We start from the raw sequence: 20,981 nt of genomic DNA, 5'->3' as shown, positions 1-20,981 counted from the left end.
CAAAGCAGATATATTCTCTAAACATTAAAATAGTTTATTGTAAACTTTTGCATGCACATACAGGGGACCATTTAAAGTCTTATTTAACCTAACAAGAGTCCTTCAATTGTGGGTAAAAATTGTCAGCCACCAATGGAAAGGATCCACATAGTACAAAGAGAACAGACAAACTCTCAAGACAAAGAAGAATCCTAGCTGTGAATGAAACACAAATGAAAACCTTCATCCATTCATCTCTACATTTCTGCTCTCATAACATCCTGATCCAGGTTTCTAGGCAACAACATGATAAATATCAGAAAAGGTTTTGTACAATATATGAAAGACCAATTTACAGCTATCAATCAAATTATAGTATGTGTTTAAGTTATGGAGGAAATTTGATAGAAAGTCTCTTAAGCGTAGATGCTACCCCACAAACTCTTGACATTTCAAATAGAAATCAAACACAACTTTTTAAATTCAAGGTCAGGGGGAGCTGGAAACAGTTAATTGCAGGACATCTACCTGCCCACCATTTGAGATTTGGGAGTAAAACTTTAATACTCACAGCAAAGCCCTTACAGACAAAGGCAAAACTCAGCATGGATGATTTACAGATACCAGATTTAAACTCAGAACCCATGATGCTTCATCACTACTCATTGCATAACCCACAAGTGACAACATAAAGAAGTTGAACAGAATGCACACCACCTGCGTGATAACTCACCAATAATGATAAATGAGAAGATGGAAAGCTGTTTTCCCAATTTGTCCATGCTTTTCTGCAATGGGGTCTTGGGAGTCTGTCAATGGACAATATAACATTCATCAAATGTAATACTGTGTAAAGAAGCAAACACATATTTATAGATTAAGACTTACTACTCTTATTTGAAACAATAATAATACAATTTTAAATGTATCCTGAAAAAAGTTAGGCTAATTATACTGTGCAAACCCTTAACTGCATTTATGGCTCATATTACAAACTATCTGTGTTAACCAACTTCACCTGGGAAATGTTCAAAGTCAGTGGGTGTCAATTATAGAGCTGTTGGTTAAGTTGATGTGTCAGAAGTACAATGTAATTAACTAAGTACTTTTCAGTATATTTTTTTACCAGGGCCTAATATTACTATTTAATTTGAGCTGCTTCCTGTTGTACATACTACATACTACCCTTGGTGGTGTTGGTGTAATAGAGATTTCAACAAATCTCTATTAGCTGTTTGAATTCATCTCAAAACTCTGTAATAAATGACACCACTAAATTAAGGTACTGTATTTGGTAGTGTTACAAAGGTGATTTAATGTTTATTTATTCAAGGTTACAAACTGCTAAAAATCTAAAGTCTCCATTAGCCTCAAAGCATACAATTATCACTACCTCAGTATACAGTGGGTTTGAGTAAATGTCTACCAAAAATGTATTAATTACTTTTATTCACTCAAAACCACAGTCCTGTTCTCTGTTCTTACCTAAATACTGCTGACCTTTACTTATATTTAAGCAGAAATAAATTCTTGTTTATCAATAACGATAGAAGCTCCTGCTTGTGTACAATAAAGATAACTACCATTGCAAAACAGCTGCTTATTAAAACAGGCTTAAAAGTACAATGGTAAGTCTGTCTATTTTAATCATGTTGCGCTTTTACAAATATATGTTCATAGGATATGCTTTACATCCCTCTCTCTTTGTGTATTTCTTCATCAGATATGTTGACATTATGCCTAGGCAGAGGCACAGATACAAGTCGAATGGACATCTTATCGTTTTATAAATAGAGATGTAGAAACAATGTAAATAGCCTATTGTAATCATTTGACAATAATACCCTCCCAAAAGTATTATTTTTTCAGAATTGATGGATTCTCTTTAAGACATTTAAAAGAAATCATGGTTATGTGTTTTCAGAAGTGTCAGTTCCTCTACAAACTTCGGGAAATGCTGTGTAAAGTTGTATGGCATATATGTACAAGTTTTAACAAGCCTAGCAAATGCTCTGTGTTGTCTTTTGTTGTTTTATTAGAAAATAGTGTAGAAAGGTTCTGTTGCCCAAATTATTTTCCTGAATTAAAATTTTATTAATTTGGCCATAAATTCAAAATATATATTTCCTTAAAGAATACAGCTTTAACATTTGTAAATGAGACATATTGAATTTGAAAAAAGCATTCTAAAAATAGTAGCTGTTTGAATTCATAATATGGTTAGAAAAAAATAAAAAGACAACACATCTTCAGTGCTAAAACTACATTTAGTTAGAGATTTCAGCTAATGTTTCACAGAGCAAAAACGGAAATGGCCAACCAAATCTTAATTCAGGAAATGTGGTTAGAGCTTTGACAAATAGCTTACAGTTTAATTTTCAATTTTGCTCTCACCTCCTCCATCTGCATCATTTTAAATACCTCTCCAAATTGAGACTGTTCTCCAGTTCCAATTACAATACCCTTAACAAAAACATAAGAGAATTTAAATTAATTGTTTTAAATTAATATAGACATTTTTGTAATGGTAGTATCTTTTTAAAAAGGTTGTGAAATGTGTTACATTAACACACACACTGTGTATTGTAATCTTAATTCATTTAGTTTAATAAATGCATGTATTATAATTATAACATTTTGTTCTTTATAATAGTAGTTATTAAATTCAGATTCCTATAGCTTAAGATTTTGATTCCACACTGTTTTACAATAACTGACTAATTTCTGCTTTTAATTTGACTCCTTTTCCTTTTCAATGGGCATTTTTGAAATCTCAAAAATGTGTACATTGTGCACTATTTAAGATATCCATCCATCCATCCATCCATCCATTATCCAACCTGCTATATCCTAACTACAGGGTCACGGGGTCTGCTGGAGCCAATCCCAGCCAACACAGGGCACAAGGCAGGAAACAAACCCCAGGCAGGGTGCCAGCCCACTGCAGCTATTTAAGATATCTCAACGAAAATAGATATTTCCTGGTAAATTTCCATGAACAACAAGTATGCAAAATATCAAAAATAGGTTGACTGGTAGCCAAACTGTTGCACACAGACAGACAGACAGACAGACAGACATGATGATGACAGCAGGTGCTTATGCACCTAATGAAAGTGCAAAAGGAATGGATTCTCAGTGTTGTGTGGGGAGAGTACAGAATAGACATATTGAGCTTGTTTAAATGTTGATAAAAATATGCCTTGTATATTTATACTTTTTCTTCTGATGTCAAAAAGATACTTAAGATTTATTATCTTTTATCCTACTTTTCATGCATATAATACTCAAATACATTTCTTCAATTAGTTATTTTTTTCTGTTGAGGTTGTTCAAATACTTGTTTGTAAATAATGGTAATCAAGACTACAAAAGAAGTAAGCTGAAATGGCAAATGCTAAATTAGGAGTATATACGAGGGATGTTCAAAAAGTTTCCACACATTTTTTAACTCTATTTATTAAGAATTTCAAAAACAAATGACATCACTTTTCTACATAGTCACCTTTGTTTATATATATATAGTGGAACGAGCCTCGGACACAGACAGGTAGACATGGTAAATTCACCACCACACGTTTATTTACAGTCCATTATTTACAACTAGAGTGACACACAACCCACAGACTCCAACAAAGTCCAGGCCAACAACACACTATGCCTCTTCTTCAGGCCGCCTCCTTGTCTCTCCTCCAGACCTTGTCCTCTATTCTCTCCTGACTCCAGCCCTGACTGAAGGGAGGAGGCCCCTTTTATATTTCCCCCGGATGTGCTCCAGGTGTGTTCTGGCAATCTTCCACCGACACGCCCCAGTGTGGCGGAAGTGCTGGCTGCATCCCCGGAAGCACTCCGGGTGTCCCTGCTCCACTTACCCTCAGCACTTCCGGGTGTGGCAGAAGTGCTGAGGTCCAGGGCTTCCAAGGCATCCGGGCGCCCCCTGGCATTGACCACGGGCCCCCACAGGGTTGAGCTTCACAGCTCTGTACCCTTGGTCCCCAAAGCAACCAGGGCAGTCGCCCCCTCATGGTCTGGAGGAGGCGCAAGCCCTCCTCTGCTACTCTTGGGCGTCCTGGCTGGGTACCACCCCCAGCCGCGTGCTACAATATATATATATATATATATATATATATATATATATATCTATATATATAAAAATGGAATGGGTGGGTCGTCGGGTGGGCCTTTTTTTCATTCCGTCGTTTTTTCGACGTTTTGAAAATGTAGAATGATTATTTGATTTTTTTTGTTTTTATTTGATCGTGTCTATGTAGCCGCCGTCGTAATAAAGTATCGCTAAAATCGTCATTTATCGTAATTTATTTTTGACGTATAACGTCGCCGTCGTCGAGGTCAGTGATACCAGTGCAAAAAATCTGCTTACGGTTGAAAGACACGCCCTACTCACTGGACAGTTAAAAACACCAATCAAACTAACGATGACATCAAGTATTACCCAATCAAAAGTAGGAAAGGAGGCATCTTCATAAAATGCGTGTGGGATGATTTGCATGAGACGCTGCTTTAAAAAAAAAATGATAAAAAAAATACGGGATAAATCCCGTCCAGTATTGATTCAAAACGGGACGCGCAATTTCATTCTCAAACGCGGCACGATTCCGTATTTTAAAGGACGGGTGGCAACCCTACAGTGCCAGGTAACCACCCATACAATCACATTGTGATTCAGACTAGGAATGCAATGAATGTAATTACCCCGATCTACATACAAGGCGAAAGTCTTGCAACATTCAAAGATGATGGTTTGGGATAAGTACACCATACAACATAAAAGAGCTTATGAAGCCTTGAACCGAAAAAAGCAACATCTCAGAGATCATAAAAAAAAAAAAATAGGAGCTAATGTCGTTTTACTCGCTGTAGATTTTAGTCAAACATTACCAGTTATTTCACGAGGGAGACCAGCACATCAACTCAACGCGTGTTTAAAATCCATGCTTCTCCCACGCTCGGTTATATGTCGCGTGTTCTCGGGTAGGTGCACCAAAAAATTTATACATTTAAGCATGTAATGGGCAAACAAAAAATGAGGTATACCCGAAGGCACAGCAGTAGTACTTAATGTAACTTTACTTCTTAAATGTTAATGTTTTACTGTTTAATAATTTATACGCTTCTTATATGTTGTTCAAATTCTTTTATCAAAATACCACTGACAGCGCAATGCACGATAACATCGAGTGAATACACCATACGCATCCGCCCACGGCTGCCCTGCTGTGCGCAGATAGCACTTGATTGTACAATAAAATAAAATAAAGATAAAAAGACTAAAACAATCATCACCCATAAAGCGGATAGTAGACGTGACGTACTATATGTGTACCACATTTCAAGTGTATAGGTGCAACGGTTTGCGAGCTACAGGTCATTTAAAATCCTGGACAGACACACAAATTGCCACGGTAGCAAATTACAGAAGAAGATTTTACTGTTTAATAATTTATATTTATATGAAACGAGCTGTATATACCCGGCGTTGCCCGGGGCAGAAGTAACGTAATCGGTCAAACACTTACATATATACCAAAGTAAACCTAATCGGTCAAACAGTTACATATATAAAAAAACCGAACCTAATCGGACAAACAGCTTCATATATACAGAAGCGAACCTAATCGGACAAACAGCTAATCTATATACATAAGCAAACCTAATTGGTCAAACAGTTACATAAATACAAAAGCAAACCTAATCGATCAAACAGCTTCATATATACAGAAGCGAACGTAATTGGTCAAACAGTTATGCATGTGCAGAATGATTTTACAAACATTATGCGTGTTAACAATCATTAAAAAGAAAAGATTGAGGAACTGTTCTTCTATATGTGATGAAGCCACTAATAAGACAGATTTTTTTCAGGACCCAGCTGTTTCATAACTAAACTACTGCCACCCCAAAGTAATGCCTAATAGTGGTTTTTGGGGTAGCTGTGGAATAAAAAGGGTGTTTTTTAGTCAGTAAGAATCTGACACTACCCTTCAGTACGGGCTGAAGGGTGCCTATGTAAGGTTTTACATCCTTCCCGTATGGAAAAAAAAACATACTAAACTTTTTTTTCATCATTACAGATAATCTCAGTCAAATGGAAGTACGCATTCTCAATTTATTTTTATCTAATTTTTACTTTTTCACAAAGCCATCCCATGCCAATTTGTATGAATAAACTTTTGCTAGAGAGTTAGCAAAAGTTTATTCATGCACATATTTTAATACGGATAATCTATCTCTAATCAAGGTTCTCATTTTCATTCTAATTTAAAATAATAATAGATACTCATTTTTTTCTTCTGTTTTAGAAAAACCAATCTATGCCACCTACGTCTTCGTCAAGTCAGCTTCATCCAGCTTCATCACATATAGAAGAAGAGTTCCTCAATCTTTTCTTTTTAATGATTGTTAACACGCATAATCTTTGTAAAATTATTCTGCACATGCATAACTGTTTGACCAATTAGGTTCGCTTCTGTATATATGAAGCTGTTTCATCGATTAGGTTTGCTTTTGTATTTATGTAACTGTTTGACCAATTAGGTTTGGTTATGTATATAGATTAGCTGTTTGTCCGATTAGGTTCGCTTCTGTATATATGAAGCTGTTTGTCCGATTAGGTTCAGTTTTTTTATATATGTAACTGTTTGACCGATTAGGTTTACTTTGGTATATATGTAAGTGTTTGACCGATTACGTTACTTCTGCCCCGGGCAACGCCGGGTATATACAGCTCGTATATATATATATATATATATATAAAACACTAAAGTTTTCTTACCCTTCCATTTCCATAACGAACCAAGGTGCCCATAAATGCAATGTTGGAGGGGGATGTCTGTTCTCCATATTGTGAGAGGGTAAGACATGTTTTTGAGCATGGTTCAACCTCTCCTGTGAAGCTTGATTCATCAATTAGCAAATCAACAGCCTGGAAGAAATATTGGTACAAAAAAATGAAAAAGTAAAGAGTAAATGGTTACATTTTTCAAAAGTAAAACATAAAATTAGTTTAAGGTAGTTGGATCACTGGTTATAATTTCTGCTTCACAGCTCTAGAAATCAGTGTAATTGGTAGTCAGGCCTTTCTCTCTTTCTTTGAGGAGTTTCTACATTCTCCTTCTGATCAAATTTGCTTTCCCCAAGTTCTCTGGTTTATCCCCACATTCCAAATACTTGTGTAGTAGGTTAATTGGTGACTCCAAATTGGTCCAATATCAGTGAGTGTGCACTGTGATAGACTAGTGTTTTATACTGATTTGAATTTATTGTTGCATCTGATGCTGATAAGATAAAACTCTTGTTGTGTTACTCTTTAGGAAAAAAAACAGGTTTGGAATTAATAGATGGACAAAACCTTAAACATGAACACTATCCTCAAAGGCTCATGTCCATAATTATATATATTTTGCTCATTTTCAAATTTGGAACAATAAAATGGTAAACAGCATAATCCCAATGATAGACTAAACCAGGTCAAAGGTATAAAGATGTTGGACTACAGTAATCCCTCGCTATATCGCGCTTCGCCTTTCGCGGCTTCACTCCATCGCGGATTTTATATGTAAGCATATTTAAATATATATCGCGGATTTTTTGCTGGTTCGCGAATTTCTGCGGACAATGGGTCTTTTAATTTCTGGTACATGCTTCCTCAGTTGGTTTGCCCAGTTGATTTCTTACAAGGGACGCTATTGGCAGATGGCTGAGAAACTACCCAACTTACTTTTCTCTCTCTCTCTCTTGCGCTGACTTTCTCTGATCCTGACGTAGGGGGTGTGAGCAGGGGGGCTGTTCGCACACCTAGACGATACGGACGTTCGTCTAAAAATGCTGAAAGATTATCTTCACGTTGCTACCTTCTGTTCAGCTGCTTCCTTTAAGCAACATGCTGCACGGTGCTTCGCATACGTAAAAGCTCGAAGGGCACGTATTGATTTTTGATTGAAAAACAAACTCTGTCTCTCTCTCTCTCTCTCTCTCTCTCTCTCTCTCTCTCTCTCCCTGCTCCTGACGGAGGGGGTGTGAGCTGCCGCCTTCAACAGCTTTGTGCCGCGGTGCTTCGCATACTTAAAAGCCAAACAGACATATTGATTTGTTTGCTTTTCTCTATCTCTCTGACAGTCTATGCACCTGACGCGCACTCCTTTGAAGAGGAAGATATGTTTGCATTCTTTTAACTGTGAGACGGAACTGTCATCTCTGTCTTGTCATGGAGCACAGTTTAAACTTTTGAAAAAGAGACAAATGTTTGTTTGCAGTGTTTGAATAACGTTCCTGTCTCTCTACAACCTCCTGTGTTTCTGCGCAAATCTGTGACCCAAGCATGACAATGTAAAAATAACCATATAATCATATGGTTTCTACTTCGCGGATTTTCTTATTTCGTGGGTGGCTCTGGAACGCAACCCCCGCGATGGTGGAGGGATTACTGTATACTCACTATCGATAGATGGTAAATGTAAAACTCAATTTTGCAGCATAAAAGGATGTTACCAAATATATAAGAGACTAAACACTGTTTTAATTTGAAAGTTTTACCTCTATTAGCCGAATGTCAGCAGGGACTCTGTCACCAACAGAAATGTTCACAATATCTCCGGGCACCAGCTCCCTAGCTAGCATATGTAACACATCATTTTCACGTATGCTGCAATTCACAAAAAAAGGAAATAGTTTCTCAATACTGTAACAGGTAAAATTGCATTAGTTCACATGTATCTTAAAAACTATATTGCATTTTTTGAAATTTTTGAAAAATAATACCACTACTGAATATGTAGGACATGGGCCAATTTACATTATCAAATAGCAGCCTTATTCAAAGCATACCTTGTCTGAAGAAATCTGAATCATTTATAAAATACGTTTAAGTTTGCACATGCATGACACACCTTCATTTATAAAAGTGTTGGCACAGGCCAGGTTTCCAGAGGTACTTGGGAAACACAAAAAGTTTAGGAAACTTGAGAAATGTCTCGATAAACCTATTCAGAGTTCAGCATACAGAAAATAGTTTCTGAAATACAGGTAGTCTACACAACATATATACTTCAAATTACTATTAAAGTTCTATTCTAAAAGTCACAATTAGTTTACACATACATAAACATGTTTTACAAAAAGGTTCTAGTAAACTATATGGGTTTATTGAAAAACAAATTCTAAATACAACATTGAAAAATCCATGCACAAATATAGAATTACATTGTGGGTTCTTGCCAGTACTGCCAACAGGATTAATGTTCTTTTACATTTATCTTTTGCCAGCATAGGTTTTTTTTATAGATACTGCATGTAACATAAGGGTCAAGCTTAGGTGCAATTTTTATGAAATTGTTCAAATGCAATTAAACTGCCATTTTGAATGTGATTATTTATTAATAATAATGTATGTGGCTTTATTCATCTCCTTTAAAATTTTTTCAGTGCTTACAATATACAGGTGTACACAAACATGATATATTCTCTGTAGGAAACTGGGACATTATTCACGAATACTGTTTTGCATTATACCTCATCGCATACAGAGTACATTATGCAGAATTTAAATCTGTGCCTCTTAATGTACCACACCACAAGTTATAGCACTTACACTTCAGATTCTCCTTGAGAGAATAAATTAAGATAAAGCATAGGTGTAAATATATTGTGTCCTATTCAGGTTTGGTTCCTGCCTTTCATCTGATTCTGGTGGGAGTGGCGCCAGTTTCCCATGATCCTGTAATAGACTAAGTATGTAGAAACTATACCATGGCAGAAATTCTTACAAGTGGGAAGAATATCCTAAGTAATGGCTGAGGCTATCCCAACTAAGTCCTTGTTGAAGAGACTTTTGATAAAATGGTGAGATTCTTGAAGAAAACATAGACAAATATGGAAAGACTTTTGCCCTTGCTGGGAAAGTAATTTATCGATGGAGTCTTGTCCATAGATTATTATTATCTAAGTTTTATTCTGGACAAATTGTTCATCTCAGTAAATGTGCATTAGTGAATGGTGATCAGCAAACATTGCCGAGTTCACTTCACCATGAGTTCCCCAAAATCACAGAAATTTTTGAGATATTTGCTGAACTTGGCAAACTGCATTAAAGTCAATGGGGAAGGGCCTACTGAACTAGATTTAACTGGATTATAATGTTGCAGTCATCTTTATAGTGTCGCTGAGGGCTAGGGAAACGTCTACCTACTTATACTGGACCGATTATGGTGGCCAAAAAGGTGACCTGAGCTGTGTGGCAGCAATGCCAACCACTGCACAACCAAGCCTCAATAGGATGAAAGAAGACAGAATGAAGTCAGAGAGTTAAATCGTATATTTAATCAAAACAAAGTGGAAATGCAGAAATTGCTAGTTAAAAGATCAGAAATAAATATGTAGGTCTTTTAAAGGCAGAAAATTCAAAGTGGCATGTCATGATTGAAATTGCTGGCTTCTTCTATTCTTTGAAGCCACACTCTAAATTGTCTGTGTTGATGCGTTGCACTTTTTATTCTGTCAAAAAAGATAGAAAAGTCTTGTAAAATGTAATAAATCTTTCATTATTATTATTATTTAATAGAGTCTCCTCTGTTGGGGTAGTGTGTACTCTCGTCGCGCCACATGTCTAATTATTATGGATGCATTAAACACGCACCTCTTTCACTTAAGGTGACATGGAACTCAAAGATCAACCTGCACATTTGGCTACAAGCACAGATAACTCATCCCACGGAGTCTGTAATACAAATGATCAGCATTATATACCCAGGGGTGTTGGCTGTTACTGCTCCAGAGGATGTTGCAATGGTCTCACAATGCATTATGGAATGCTGGTATTAAAAAAAAAAATCTCCTAAACCAGCCAAGTTATTAGTAAATAATTCAACAAACAAGGGTAAACACAAACACAGCAAATTCGTTATGAATAATGCTTTATCAAAATTCGCTGATCAACACTATTAGTGAATAACATTATTCAGTTAATTTCTAAGGTTAATGCATCCAAGAGATAACTTTACTCCAACAATAGCACATTAAAGGGCTCCTAAAAATGACCTGACTTGTGTCTGTACAAATGTGTCTTGCTGAATTTCATTTTATTTTCAAATACTATATCTTTTCTAAATGCAGATTGCTTAAAATATTGGATTTTTATCAAAGCCTTCTTTTATGATTCAGACTCAAATCACACACAGTACTTTCTGCAGATATGTACAGACCACATTCTATGTGGAGTTCACTGCTAACCAAAGGTGTCTACCTTAAGACCTTATAAATACATCCAGTATTTGAACTGAACTGATTATGCCTTTGTAGCCAACTTAAATATTTTCAGACTATTTAATGTAGAGAAAAGCCAAGCAAAATGACACCTTTTATTGGCTAACTAGAAAGATTACAATATGCAAGCTTTCGAGGCAACTCAGGCCCCTTCTTCAGGCAAGATGTAATCAAAGCCTTGGTTTGGCTTTTCTCTACATTCATAATGGCTAACACGATACAGCACCCTAGTACTACAGACTATTTAACAAAGAAGTCTTAAGCTGATGGCAATGTTTAATACTAAGTATTTATGAAGACTAATTCTTCTCCTCCTGCGGTGGGTTGGCACCCTGCCCGGGATTGGTTCCCTGCCTTGTGCCCTGTGTTGGCTGGGATTGGCTCCAGCAGACCCCCGTGACCCTGTTTGGATTCAGCGGGTTGGAAAATGGATGGATGGATGGAATTCTTCTCCTTCTTCTAAGAATGCCCACCTACAGTGGTAAGAAAAAGTATGTGAACCCTTTGGAACTACAGTACCTAACTGGATTGCTGCATTAATTGATCATAAAATGTGATCGGATCTTCATCTAAGTCACAGGTAAAAACAAAACATAATATGCTTAAGCTAATAACACATAGATAATTATAATTTTTAATATCTATATTGAAACGTTCATCAAACCTTCACAGTGTGCTGTGGGAAAAGTAAACCATTGGAATTTATAACAGGTTAAACTTCCTTTGGTAGAAATAACCTCTAACAAGCACTCCTGGTAACTGCAGATCAGACCTACACAATGTTCAGGAGGAATTCTGGACCATTCTTCCTTACAGAACTGCTTCAGCTCAGCCATATTCTTAGAATATTTGATGTGAAAGGCTCTCTTAAGATCATTCCTGTTGGTTTCGGCCTAAACTGACTGAACCATGCCAAAAGGGGAACTTTCTTTTTTTAAAGCTATTCTGTAGAAGATTAAGTTTGATGTTTCGTGACATTGTCCTGCTGCATCACTCGACTTCAGCTGGAGAATAGCCATTATCCTGTAATACCTTGTTAAACTTGAGAATTCATTTTCTGCTCAATGTCAACATGCTGTCCAGGTCTCAAGGTAGATAAGCAGCCCCACATTAAATTGCTTCCTCCACCATACTTCCCCATAGCATGATGTTTTCGCATAGATGTAAAGTGTTCTTTTTACACCATATGTACTGCTATGTATTCTTCCTGAACCTGTTTGAGCATTCTGCATTGTGCCTTTCCAGACATCTCAGCTGTACACCCACTTCTACAGAGAGTAGCCACAGTACTAAATCATCTCCATGTATATACAATCTGTCAAACTGTGGTTTGACGAATATCTGAACTCTTTGAAATTAGTTTCTAACCATTTTCTATTTTATGCAAATCAGCAATTTCTAGGATCTCCTGAGATCTTTTTTGCGAGTCATGCTTCACATCAGCGAATGCTTCTTGTGAGTAGTAAACTCATAATCTATGAGTCTTTTTAATAGGTCAAAGTAGCTCTAAAGTCAGTTATCTATTTTCATTGGTGGACTCCAAGTTTGCTAACTCATGACACCAATTAGATTTTGTTGAAGTCATTAGCTGAGGGACTCACATATTTTTTCAACCTACACTGTAAATGTTTTAACAATTTATTCAATTGGTGCCAGAACAATACAATATTTTATGCATTATTAGTAAAAAAGATTGTGTTTATCCATTATTGTAATTTAGTGGATGATCAGACCAATATATTAAAGGCAATTTATGAAGACATGTAGTTATTATCAAAGGGTCCACATACTTTTGCCAGGGAACTGTATAATAAAAACACATGTTGATATGGAATAGTATGCCTCTTTACAATTTTTTTAAAGATGAGTGATACAGTGACCAAAATGAGAGATAAGCCAAAGGAGAGAGGCAGAACTGTGGTAATCCTGGTAAGGGTCAGAACATGGGTCATATATAAAATATAAAAGGTAAAGGCAAAAATCATATGTAGTAATATTAAATCAAAAAGTCAAAAGGCACGTAAACTAAAGAAAAATATAAAAGTCTAGCACAATTACTGTTCTTAATAAACAATGCAGGCACATAAAGTAACAACCTACAGTGACTGGTGCGGTGAATGTGGCAAGACTGTTGTCTAGCATCAGGGATCACTGTTTGTTCACAAGAGGAATATGCAAGGTAGAAAACAGACGCACACCATGACAAAAAGGAGATCAACTATCTTAGTAAAAATACTTTAAATGCAAAAATATGCCCTACAATTTGGACATACTTGTCTCATTGTGGGAATTGCATAATCACAAGTATGTACTTTATGCTAAAGTGCTTTTCTCCACCCTGGCCATGCCCCTTATATCTTTATGCCATTGTTACATCACCAGCCCTGTAGTCTTTACATGTTCGTGGAAGAATCTGTCACACCCTTTAATAAGCTTAAGGTGGTGCAAAGATAAGGTCAGAAGCAAAACAAAGAATACATAGATAATTACCAACAAAATGCAAATTTTACTAGACCAAACAGAAGAAAAGTAGTAATGCTAGTACACTACAGGTCTAAACAGGATTGTCTTCAACCACAACCCTATTTCCTATGCAAAAAACAAACTTTGACCTTGGTGTCCCAATTAAATTAAGAGACACCTAGTATTAAAATGCTTATTCTGTTTAAACTAGTAAACAAGCTATACACCATAATTAAAAACATTATGTTATCAGTGAATAATTAAAACTGGGAATAATGTAAAAAATGAAAATTAAATACAATTATGCAACCCTGCAATGGAAAATGGTACTTCAAGATATGGATGAATGAATAAAAAGTCTAAAGCTGTGTTATTTTAAAAATTAATGAATGTGTGTTTAAACAAAATAGCTCCTTAAAGAGGTTTTCTGACATTGTATACACATGTTTAAAATTTTACTAAAATTAATTTTGTTTAAACATATTGTGCATAGCTAAAACCCTAAATATATGTTTCACCTTCACATTGTCCTTTGACTACCTTAGTATGAAGATTGTGAAAGACAAACAATAACTCTTTATAGCAAATGTTTGCTTAAGCTTGATTTTTCACTAAGTGGACTATTAGTTATTGTTCATTAAAGCTGAAATATAGTAGTTTAAATATTTACTAAAATGAACAGATATGGTTGTACATTTCTCAGAACACAAACGTTAATAAGTATTTATTTTGAAAAATAATGCCATATTGGTGAATTGAATTAACTTCATTCTTTCATTAATTTTATGTGTATACAGTTCAGATTTCACAGTGCTATTAAAGAATTTTACACAGAAGTACACAAACAAATCCTAACATTTCACTTTGATATTATTTCCCTTTATTTTTTTACTTAAGTTTTCAAATTCTGGCAATGCCATCACCATGCCACACCATTAAAAAAATTGGATAACATGTGAGACTAAAATAAATGGAAGTTAACTATCTGAAAGGCTTAACTTCACTGCAATGTACAGATACAGACACCAATGTATTACAGACAGTAGTAAAATGTTGTATTCTGCCAGTTCAAATTCTGAACAAGTGAGGCAGATACCTGTATGTGTAGTTCTGAAAAAGTTCAAGCTTTTGTTCACTTCTACACAGAAAACGTAACACTAGAATCCCTGAAGCCTACTGCCTTAGGTATGTGTTCAGCATTTCTTGCCTCACATTTCCTTTCATCCTACACTTGCTCAGATCCTTATAGACACAGAAAATGCATGAAATGCACGTATTCCAAATAACAATATACTGTATTATTTATCTTGTACAACTCTAGGCACCTCACACGCAGAAAAGGAGCCTTGGCTTGAGCTGGGAGAACTTTTTGCCTGAGTTGAGCTGCGTTGGGGGGTTTATGGGATAGCAGGCTTCTTGCTGCTTGTGCTAGTTGACACATTTTAAAAAACAACGATAATGGAAAGGTGCAAAGGAATTTAAGGGGGCTGGGATTACAAGTTTTTCATAGTCTTAAGGGATTCTAGTGTTAAATAAACAGCAATGCTGATAACATATCTTGCAGCAGACACAGCAGTGAGGCATCCCGAGTAAAGTCATGCTGAAATTATAGCAGTGGTCCCACTGTGTTAAACCATGTCATATACTTCTATGACTACTGGGGGACTAATGGAAGACTACTTCGAAAGTCTACTGCCTAAAGGAGAGTGAAGTAGTAGAGAGCAGGATGGTTCAAGAAATTCATTTTGAACATTCTATAAATTAGAATTAAAGCATTGGGTGGCATAGGAGAACACTATACAGTGCTAGAGTCCTTGGGCAAAGGCCAGCCCAACAATTGTCTGTGTGGTATATGCACATCTTCCCTGTGTCTTTGAGCGTTCTCTGCAGGTACTCAAGTGTCTTCAAAAATATCAAAGATGTGCACATTCACTGGAAACTTTAAATTGGTTGAAACATGAGGCATATTGTGGGGCTGATAATTAAGGTGGAAGAGGAGGTGTGCCATACAATAGACGGCCTGGTGTCCCAAAATGCAAAAAAGCATGGACAGAAAATGAATGGATGAATAATTTTATGAGTAGTTATCTTTGTGAGGTATTTTCTCAGATCTAGTCTGTGCATTAATAAAAATCCATGTACAAACATACACTTTCAAAATTGCAAGTAACATATACAGTAGGCAACATAAAATTGGTGTACCAATTGCATTCAGGTGGCACCAACTTGTTCAGTTCCTCTAATGATTTTTCAGAGCGGTACTCCTAAATAAAAACAAACAGCCAGAAAATAAACAGTAAGTGAATGTTTGAAAAACATACATCACAAGAATTCAAGAAAGAAGTACATTGATAAAGCTATGCTTAATACTTGTAATAATTTTACTTATTTAAAAAATGCCATATAACTTATTAACCCTTACATATAAACATGGGATGTATTCTCCACTAAATTAAGAACTTATTTTAACTGATGAGAGCACAAGCACAAGCAGAACTTGTTTCTAAGTATTTTAAGTATTGCAACAGTTACAAAGATTAATTTACCCAACACCATAGTCATCACTAAGATTATAACTTGAAAACAATGCTACAGCACTGTTCATTTCTATTAATGACCATTTTTTACTTTGAATTGCTCCAGATGAGAACCCACTTCATCAGCACAAATAAAATGTGAGCGAAGCTAAAGTAGCTTTAATATATTTCAAAAACAGGTAAGAAGAAAGATAACATAGCAAAGTTTTACATTTTTAATTTTTATTTGACAGCTCTGATAAGTTAAATGACAATTACCCTAAGTTCTTGTCAATAAGTCGCGGCTTATCTAAGGAAAAAAGTTGTGAAAATGAAAAAATAGAATATCGGCTTATACACAAGTCCGGCTTATACATCCATCGCGGGGGTTGCGTTCCAGAGCCACCCGCGAAATAAGAATATCCGCGAAGTAGAAACCATATGTTTATATGGTTATTTTTATAGTGTCATGCTTGGGTCACAGATTTGCACAGAAACACAGGAGGTTGTAGAGAGACAGGAACGTTATTCAAACACTGCAAACAAACATTTGTCTCTTTTTCAAAAGTTTAAACTGTGCTCCATGACAAGACAGAGATGACAGTTCCGTCTCACAATTAAAAGAATGCAAACATATCTTCCTCTTCAAAGGAGTGAAGCAAACAAATCAATATGTCTGTTTGGCTTTTAAGTATGCGAAGCACCGCGGCACAAAGCTGTTGAAGGCGGCAGCTCACACCCCCTCCGTCAGGAGCAGACAAAGAGAGAGAGAGGGAGAGTTTGTTTTTCAGTCAAAAATCAATATGTGCCCTTCGAGCTTTTAAGTATGCGAAGCACTGTGCAGCATGTCTTTTCAGGAATCAGCTTTACAAAAGATAGCAACGTGAAGATAATCTTTCAGCATTTTTAGACGAGCGTCTGTATCGTCTAGGTGTGCAAACAGCCCCCCTGCTCAATCCCCATACGTCAGGATCACAGATAGTCAGCGCAAGAGAGACAGAAAAGTAAGCCGGGTAGCTTCTCAGCCATCTGCCAATGGCGTCCCTTGTATGAAATCAACTGGGCAAACCAACTGAGGAAGCATGTACCAGAAATTAAAAGACCCATTGTCCGCAGAAATCCGCGATATATATTTAAATATGCTTACATATAAAATCACAATTTAAATGACCGCTACGCGCTCGTGTTGACTCGGCGACGCCCAGAGCAGAAAGAACGCGCTCCGGCCGCTCCAACCGCGCCATGCGGGGAGTGAGAGAGACGGCAATATCTCACACTCTCTCCCCCCTTAAAGAAATTAAATGGGCGCGAGTGAGACCACTGACCTCCCTCCCTTCTATTAGTTATAGGTTATAGTACGTTCGGCTTATCCATGAGTCCGGCTTATCTATGATACGATTTTATTTTAAAAATTCGTATGATTTTTGGTCTCCGGCTAATACATGAGTCCGGCTTATAGACAAGAACTTAGGGTAATAATTAAGCATACCTTGTTTCATTTGGGGATAGAATGCTGATGACTCCTAACTACTACATTTCAGGTCAAGCACATTAAAATATTTGCTATATCTTGCATGACATAAGACCCTTATATATTGTACATTTAGTGATGCTTTATATATTGGACTTTTCTATTTATCTACCTACAGTATAAATTTATAGTGTCACAATTCATCTGCTGCAACAAATGCTTTTTCAAAATCATAAGCAAACTAAACAATTGCATCCCTAATAAGCCATGAAAGTAGCCTAAGACAAAGGTATTTTGTTATAAATTACTAAGGGTTTGCTTAGGTAATCTGACATTAAGCAAGACACAGACAAACCCCTAACATGCACACAACTAGCAGGTGCTGATAAGGTAAAATAAAAAAAGCCTAAATATAAATCAAAAACATGTCAATACAGAACAGAAAGAGAAGAGTGTCAAAACAGGATCAGTCATTTAAAGAAACTAATAATGTTGTGTTCCTGCCAATTTCAAATATCATCAATAAGCTTCAGGCCTCAAACACAAAAGCCAGACATGCACTGTTGTATAGGTCTGAACCAGGCATCTCCTCCATAGGCAGTCTAGTCCTATATTCTAATTGCAGGCTGACAGTTTACAAAGGCCTAAAAATGGGTCAAAGGCTTTAAAATAAAAAAAATGCGAAAAGGGAAAACTGTAAAAACTCAGACCCACCAAACAAAGCAAAGGTCTTTTAATATACCATACAATACATTTTCTAATACTACTTAATCCTGAACAGGTTCGTAGAGGACTGGAGCCTATCCCAGCAAGCATAGAGGACAAGGCAGGAACAATGCCTAGACAGGGTGCCAGCCTATCTCAGGTTTAACACCCACACACACATACACTACCTTAAAGCAAATACAGAAAAGACTGGTATTGAATTATCTCAAAGTTGTGTTTGTGCAATTTAAAGGGAGAATGCTTAAGTGATGTTTTGTAGATGCCAGAACAAAGCTTACAATATGAGTTACAGAAGAAAATAAGATGATGAGAAGGAATCAGTCTTACTAAATTCTCCCAATGGGTTTACAAGAAGCAGGTTGTTTTGTTAATCCTTTGTTTGAAAAGAGTCAGAGAAATGCAGTATCGACAATTAAAAACTCTGAAAAAGCAACAGGCTTATATACCATGACACTTTACACTTATTTTAATTCACTATTAATGAATATCAAAGTTGACAGTGATTAAATAAAAAAAATACTCACTTGAAGAAAGGCCACTGTTACAACAATAATGATAGCCTAGGACAAAAAGTGAGTGCACAAGTGTCAAGCAAAATAACTTTACAACTTTAAATGTAATAATTTAATAATTTTCTCTAAAGGGATTATTCTTACTATCTTTAAATAATGTCATTTTTAAAGTCTCAATAAAACTTAAAAAGTATACTCATAACAGACAGGAAATTTTATTATACTTGCTATAATACAGTATATATATATATATATATATATATATATATAAATATATATATATATATATATATATATATATATATATATATATATACTGTATATATCTACACACACAACTGAATGTTCTTTGTTATACATATCAAAACTCTATAGCTTTTTTTTTATTATTTTATTGATTTTATTGAAATCACACAAAATTCCATACAAATAAATCAATTTTTACAAACATAAGATCGAAAACAAATCAACCCCCACCCCTGAGAAAGAGAGCTAAGCCAGCAGAGTAAAACGTAAGGCTAGTAAAAATAAGTAAGTAGATGCATTAATAAGTGAATAATGATAAATGGAGAAAAAAAAGGAAAAAAAGGGAGAGAATCTGCTTCCTCAGTACTTTAAAAGCTTATTCCAAAATGTTATTGATTAGATCCTGCACAGATCCTCTAAGTAAGAATTTGATTTTTTCCAGTTTCAATTAGTATATAACATCAGTTACCCACTGACTTGGAATAGGAGAGGTAGGATTCTTCCAATTGAGCAAGATAAATCTACGTGCCAATAGTGTAGTAAAGGCAACTACAGTTTGTTTGTACTTCTCCAGTTTAAGCCCATCTGGAAGTACACCAAACACAGCTGTTAATGGGTTAAGAAGGATTGTGACACCAAGGCTGTCTGATAGGCATTTAAAGATTTTGGTCCAGAATGAGGTTAATTTGGTGCAGATCCAGAACATGTGGCCCAATGAGGCTGGAACTTGATTGCAGTGTTTGTAGGTTGGATCTTGCCCTGGAAACATTTTGGACAATTCTAAGAGAGACAGATGTGCTCGATATATAATTTTGACTTGAATAATTGTATGCTTTGCGCATATGGAGCTTGAGTGGATTCCTGTAATAATAATATAAGTTTAATATCACTGTTCTCTGTACAAAAATTATTTTAGAAATCCACTCACATGTACAGGCCAGGCCAAAGTTAGCACACAGGGGCTCTCAGCAATTAGAAGTGCCAGGCCAAGCATAGGACAAGATAGACAAAGACAGCTGGAGGAATGTATAGTCAGCCTAAAGACAGGTGTATACTATTTTGTCCTCTCACCTCCTCTTCCACCTTAATTATCAGTCCACAAAATCTTATTTCCTAGTTTGGAAATGGACTATTTACCTAAGTAAGGGCCTGCACATGGAGAAGACAGTATAAAAAAACTTGGACAGCAGCCAAACACTTTGAAGCCGACAGATGGATGAGTGATATCGTCATCTGTCCTGAAAAACCTTCTAGCACAGCGACAAAAAATGGCAGACTGTATAGATCAAGATCCCACCTTGGTATTGTCTTGCTATTTGGCTTCCTCGTCTATAGGAATAGGAGCTATATCGCCCCCTATCGGAAACAATTCCCTGCATTGCTACTTTCCACTCCTTTTCTGAAATATTGAGTGAGAGATCCTTTTCCCACTGTCCTCTTGGATCTTTGAAAGGGAGGGAGTGTAAAATGGTTTTATATATTACAGAAATACTGTCTGAGTCCTCAAAACTGATCAATTTTTTTCCAGCATAGAAGTAGGTGGGAGGTGAGGAAAATTGGGCAGGTTCTGTTTAACAAAGTTTCTGATTTGAAGGTTGTGAAAGAAATGTGTTGCTGGAAAGTTAAATTTGGAATGTAATTGTTCATAGGATGCAAAGACGATGTTTATGTACAGATCTCTTTAATCCCAAATGTTTTCCAGACATTAAAAACTGCATATGTTTAAGGGGGTGGAAAAAGGTGGTTCTCGTGCAGAGGTGCGACAGATAAAAGCTTCTTTATCTTAAAATG

The 20,981-nt window shown here is 36.1% G+C and overlaps 2 protein-coding genes across 3 annotated transcripts in view; one reads left to right on the top strand and one right to left on the bottom strand.

Annotated features, from left to right (window-relative positions):
- meak7 (MTOR associated protein, eak-7 homolog) overlaps positions 1–20,981 on the top strand; it is a 514,074-nt gene that overhangs the window by 104,549 nt on the left and 388,544 nt on the right. The window lies entirely within an intron of this gene.
- Positions 1–20,981, bottom strand: part of LOC114658114 (calcium-transporting ATPase type 2C member 2-like) — a 117,035-nt gene that overhangs the window by 49,548 nt on the left and 46,506 nt on the right. Inside the window, exons 5-10 of the mRNA XM_028810161.2 lie at positions 18,957–18,992; positions 15,922–15,983; positions 8,533–8,641; positions 6,773–6,922; positions 2,374–2,442; positions 713–788 (exon numbers count right to left, since the gene is read on the bottom strand). Of these exons, the coding sequence (XP_028665994.1) occupies positions 713–788; positions 2,374–2,442; positions 6,773–6,922; positions 8,533–8,641; positions 15,922–15,983; positions 18,957–18,992 (502 nt within the window). The remainder of the gene's footprint in view (positions 1–712; positions 789–2,373; positions 2,443–6,772; positions 6,923–8,532; positions 8,642–15,921; positions 15,984–18,956; positions 18,993–20,981) is intronic.

The sequence above is a fragment of the Erpetoichthys calabaricus genome, chromosome 9, assembly GCF_900747795.2.
Source record: "Erpetoichthys calabaricus chromosome 9, fErpCal1.3, whole genome shotgun sequence".
Lineage (NCBI taxonomy): Eukaryota > Metazoa > Chordata > Cladistia > Polypteriformes > Polypteridae > Erpetoichthys > Erpetoichthys calabaricus.
The sequence above is the reverse complement of the archived record's forward strand: the minus strand, read 5'-3'. Positions and strand labels throughout refer to the sequence as shown.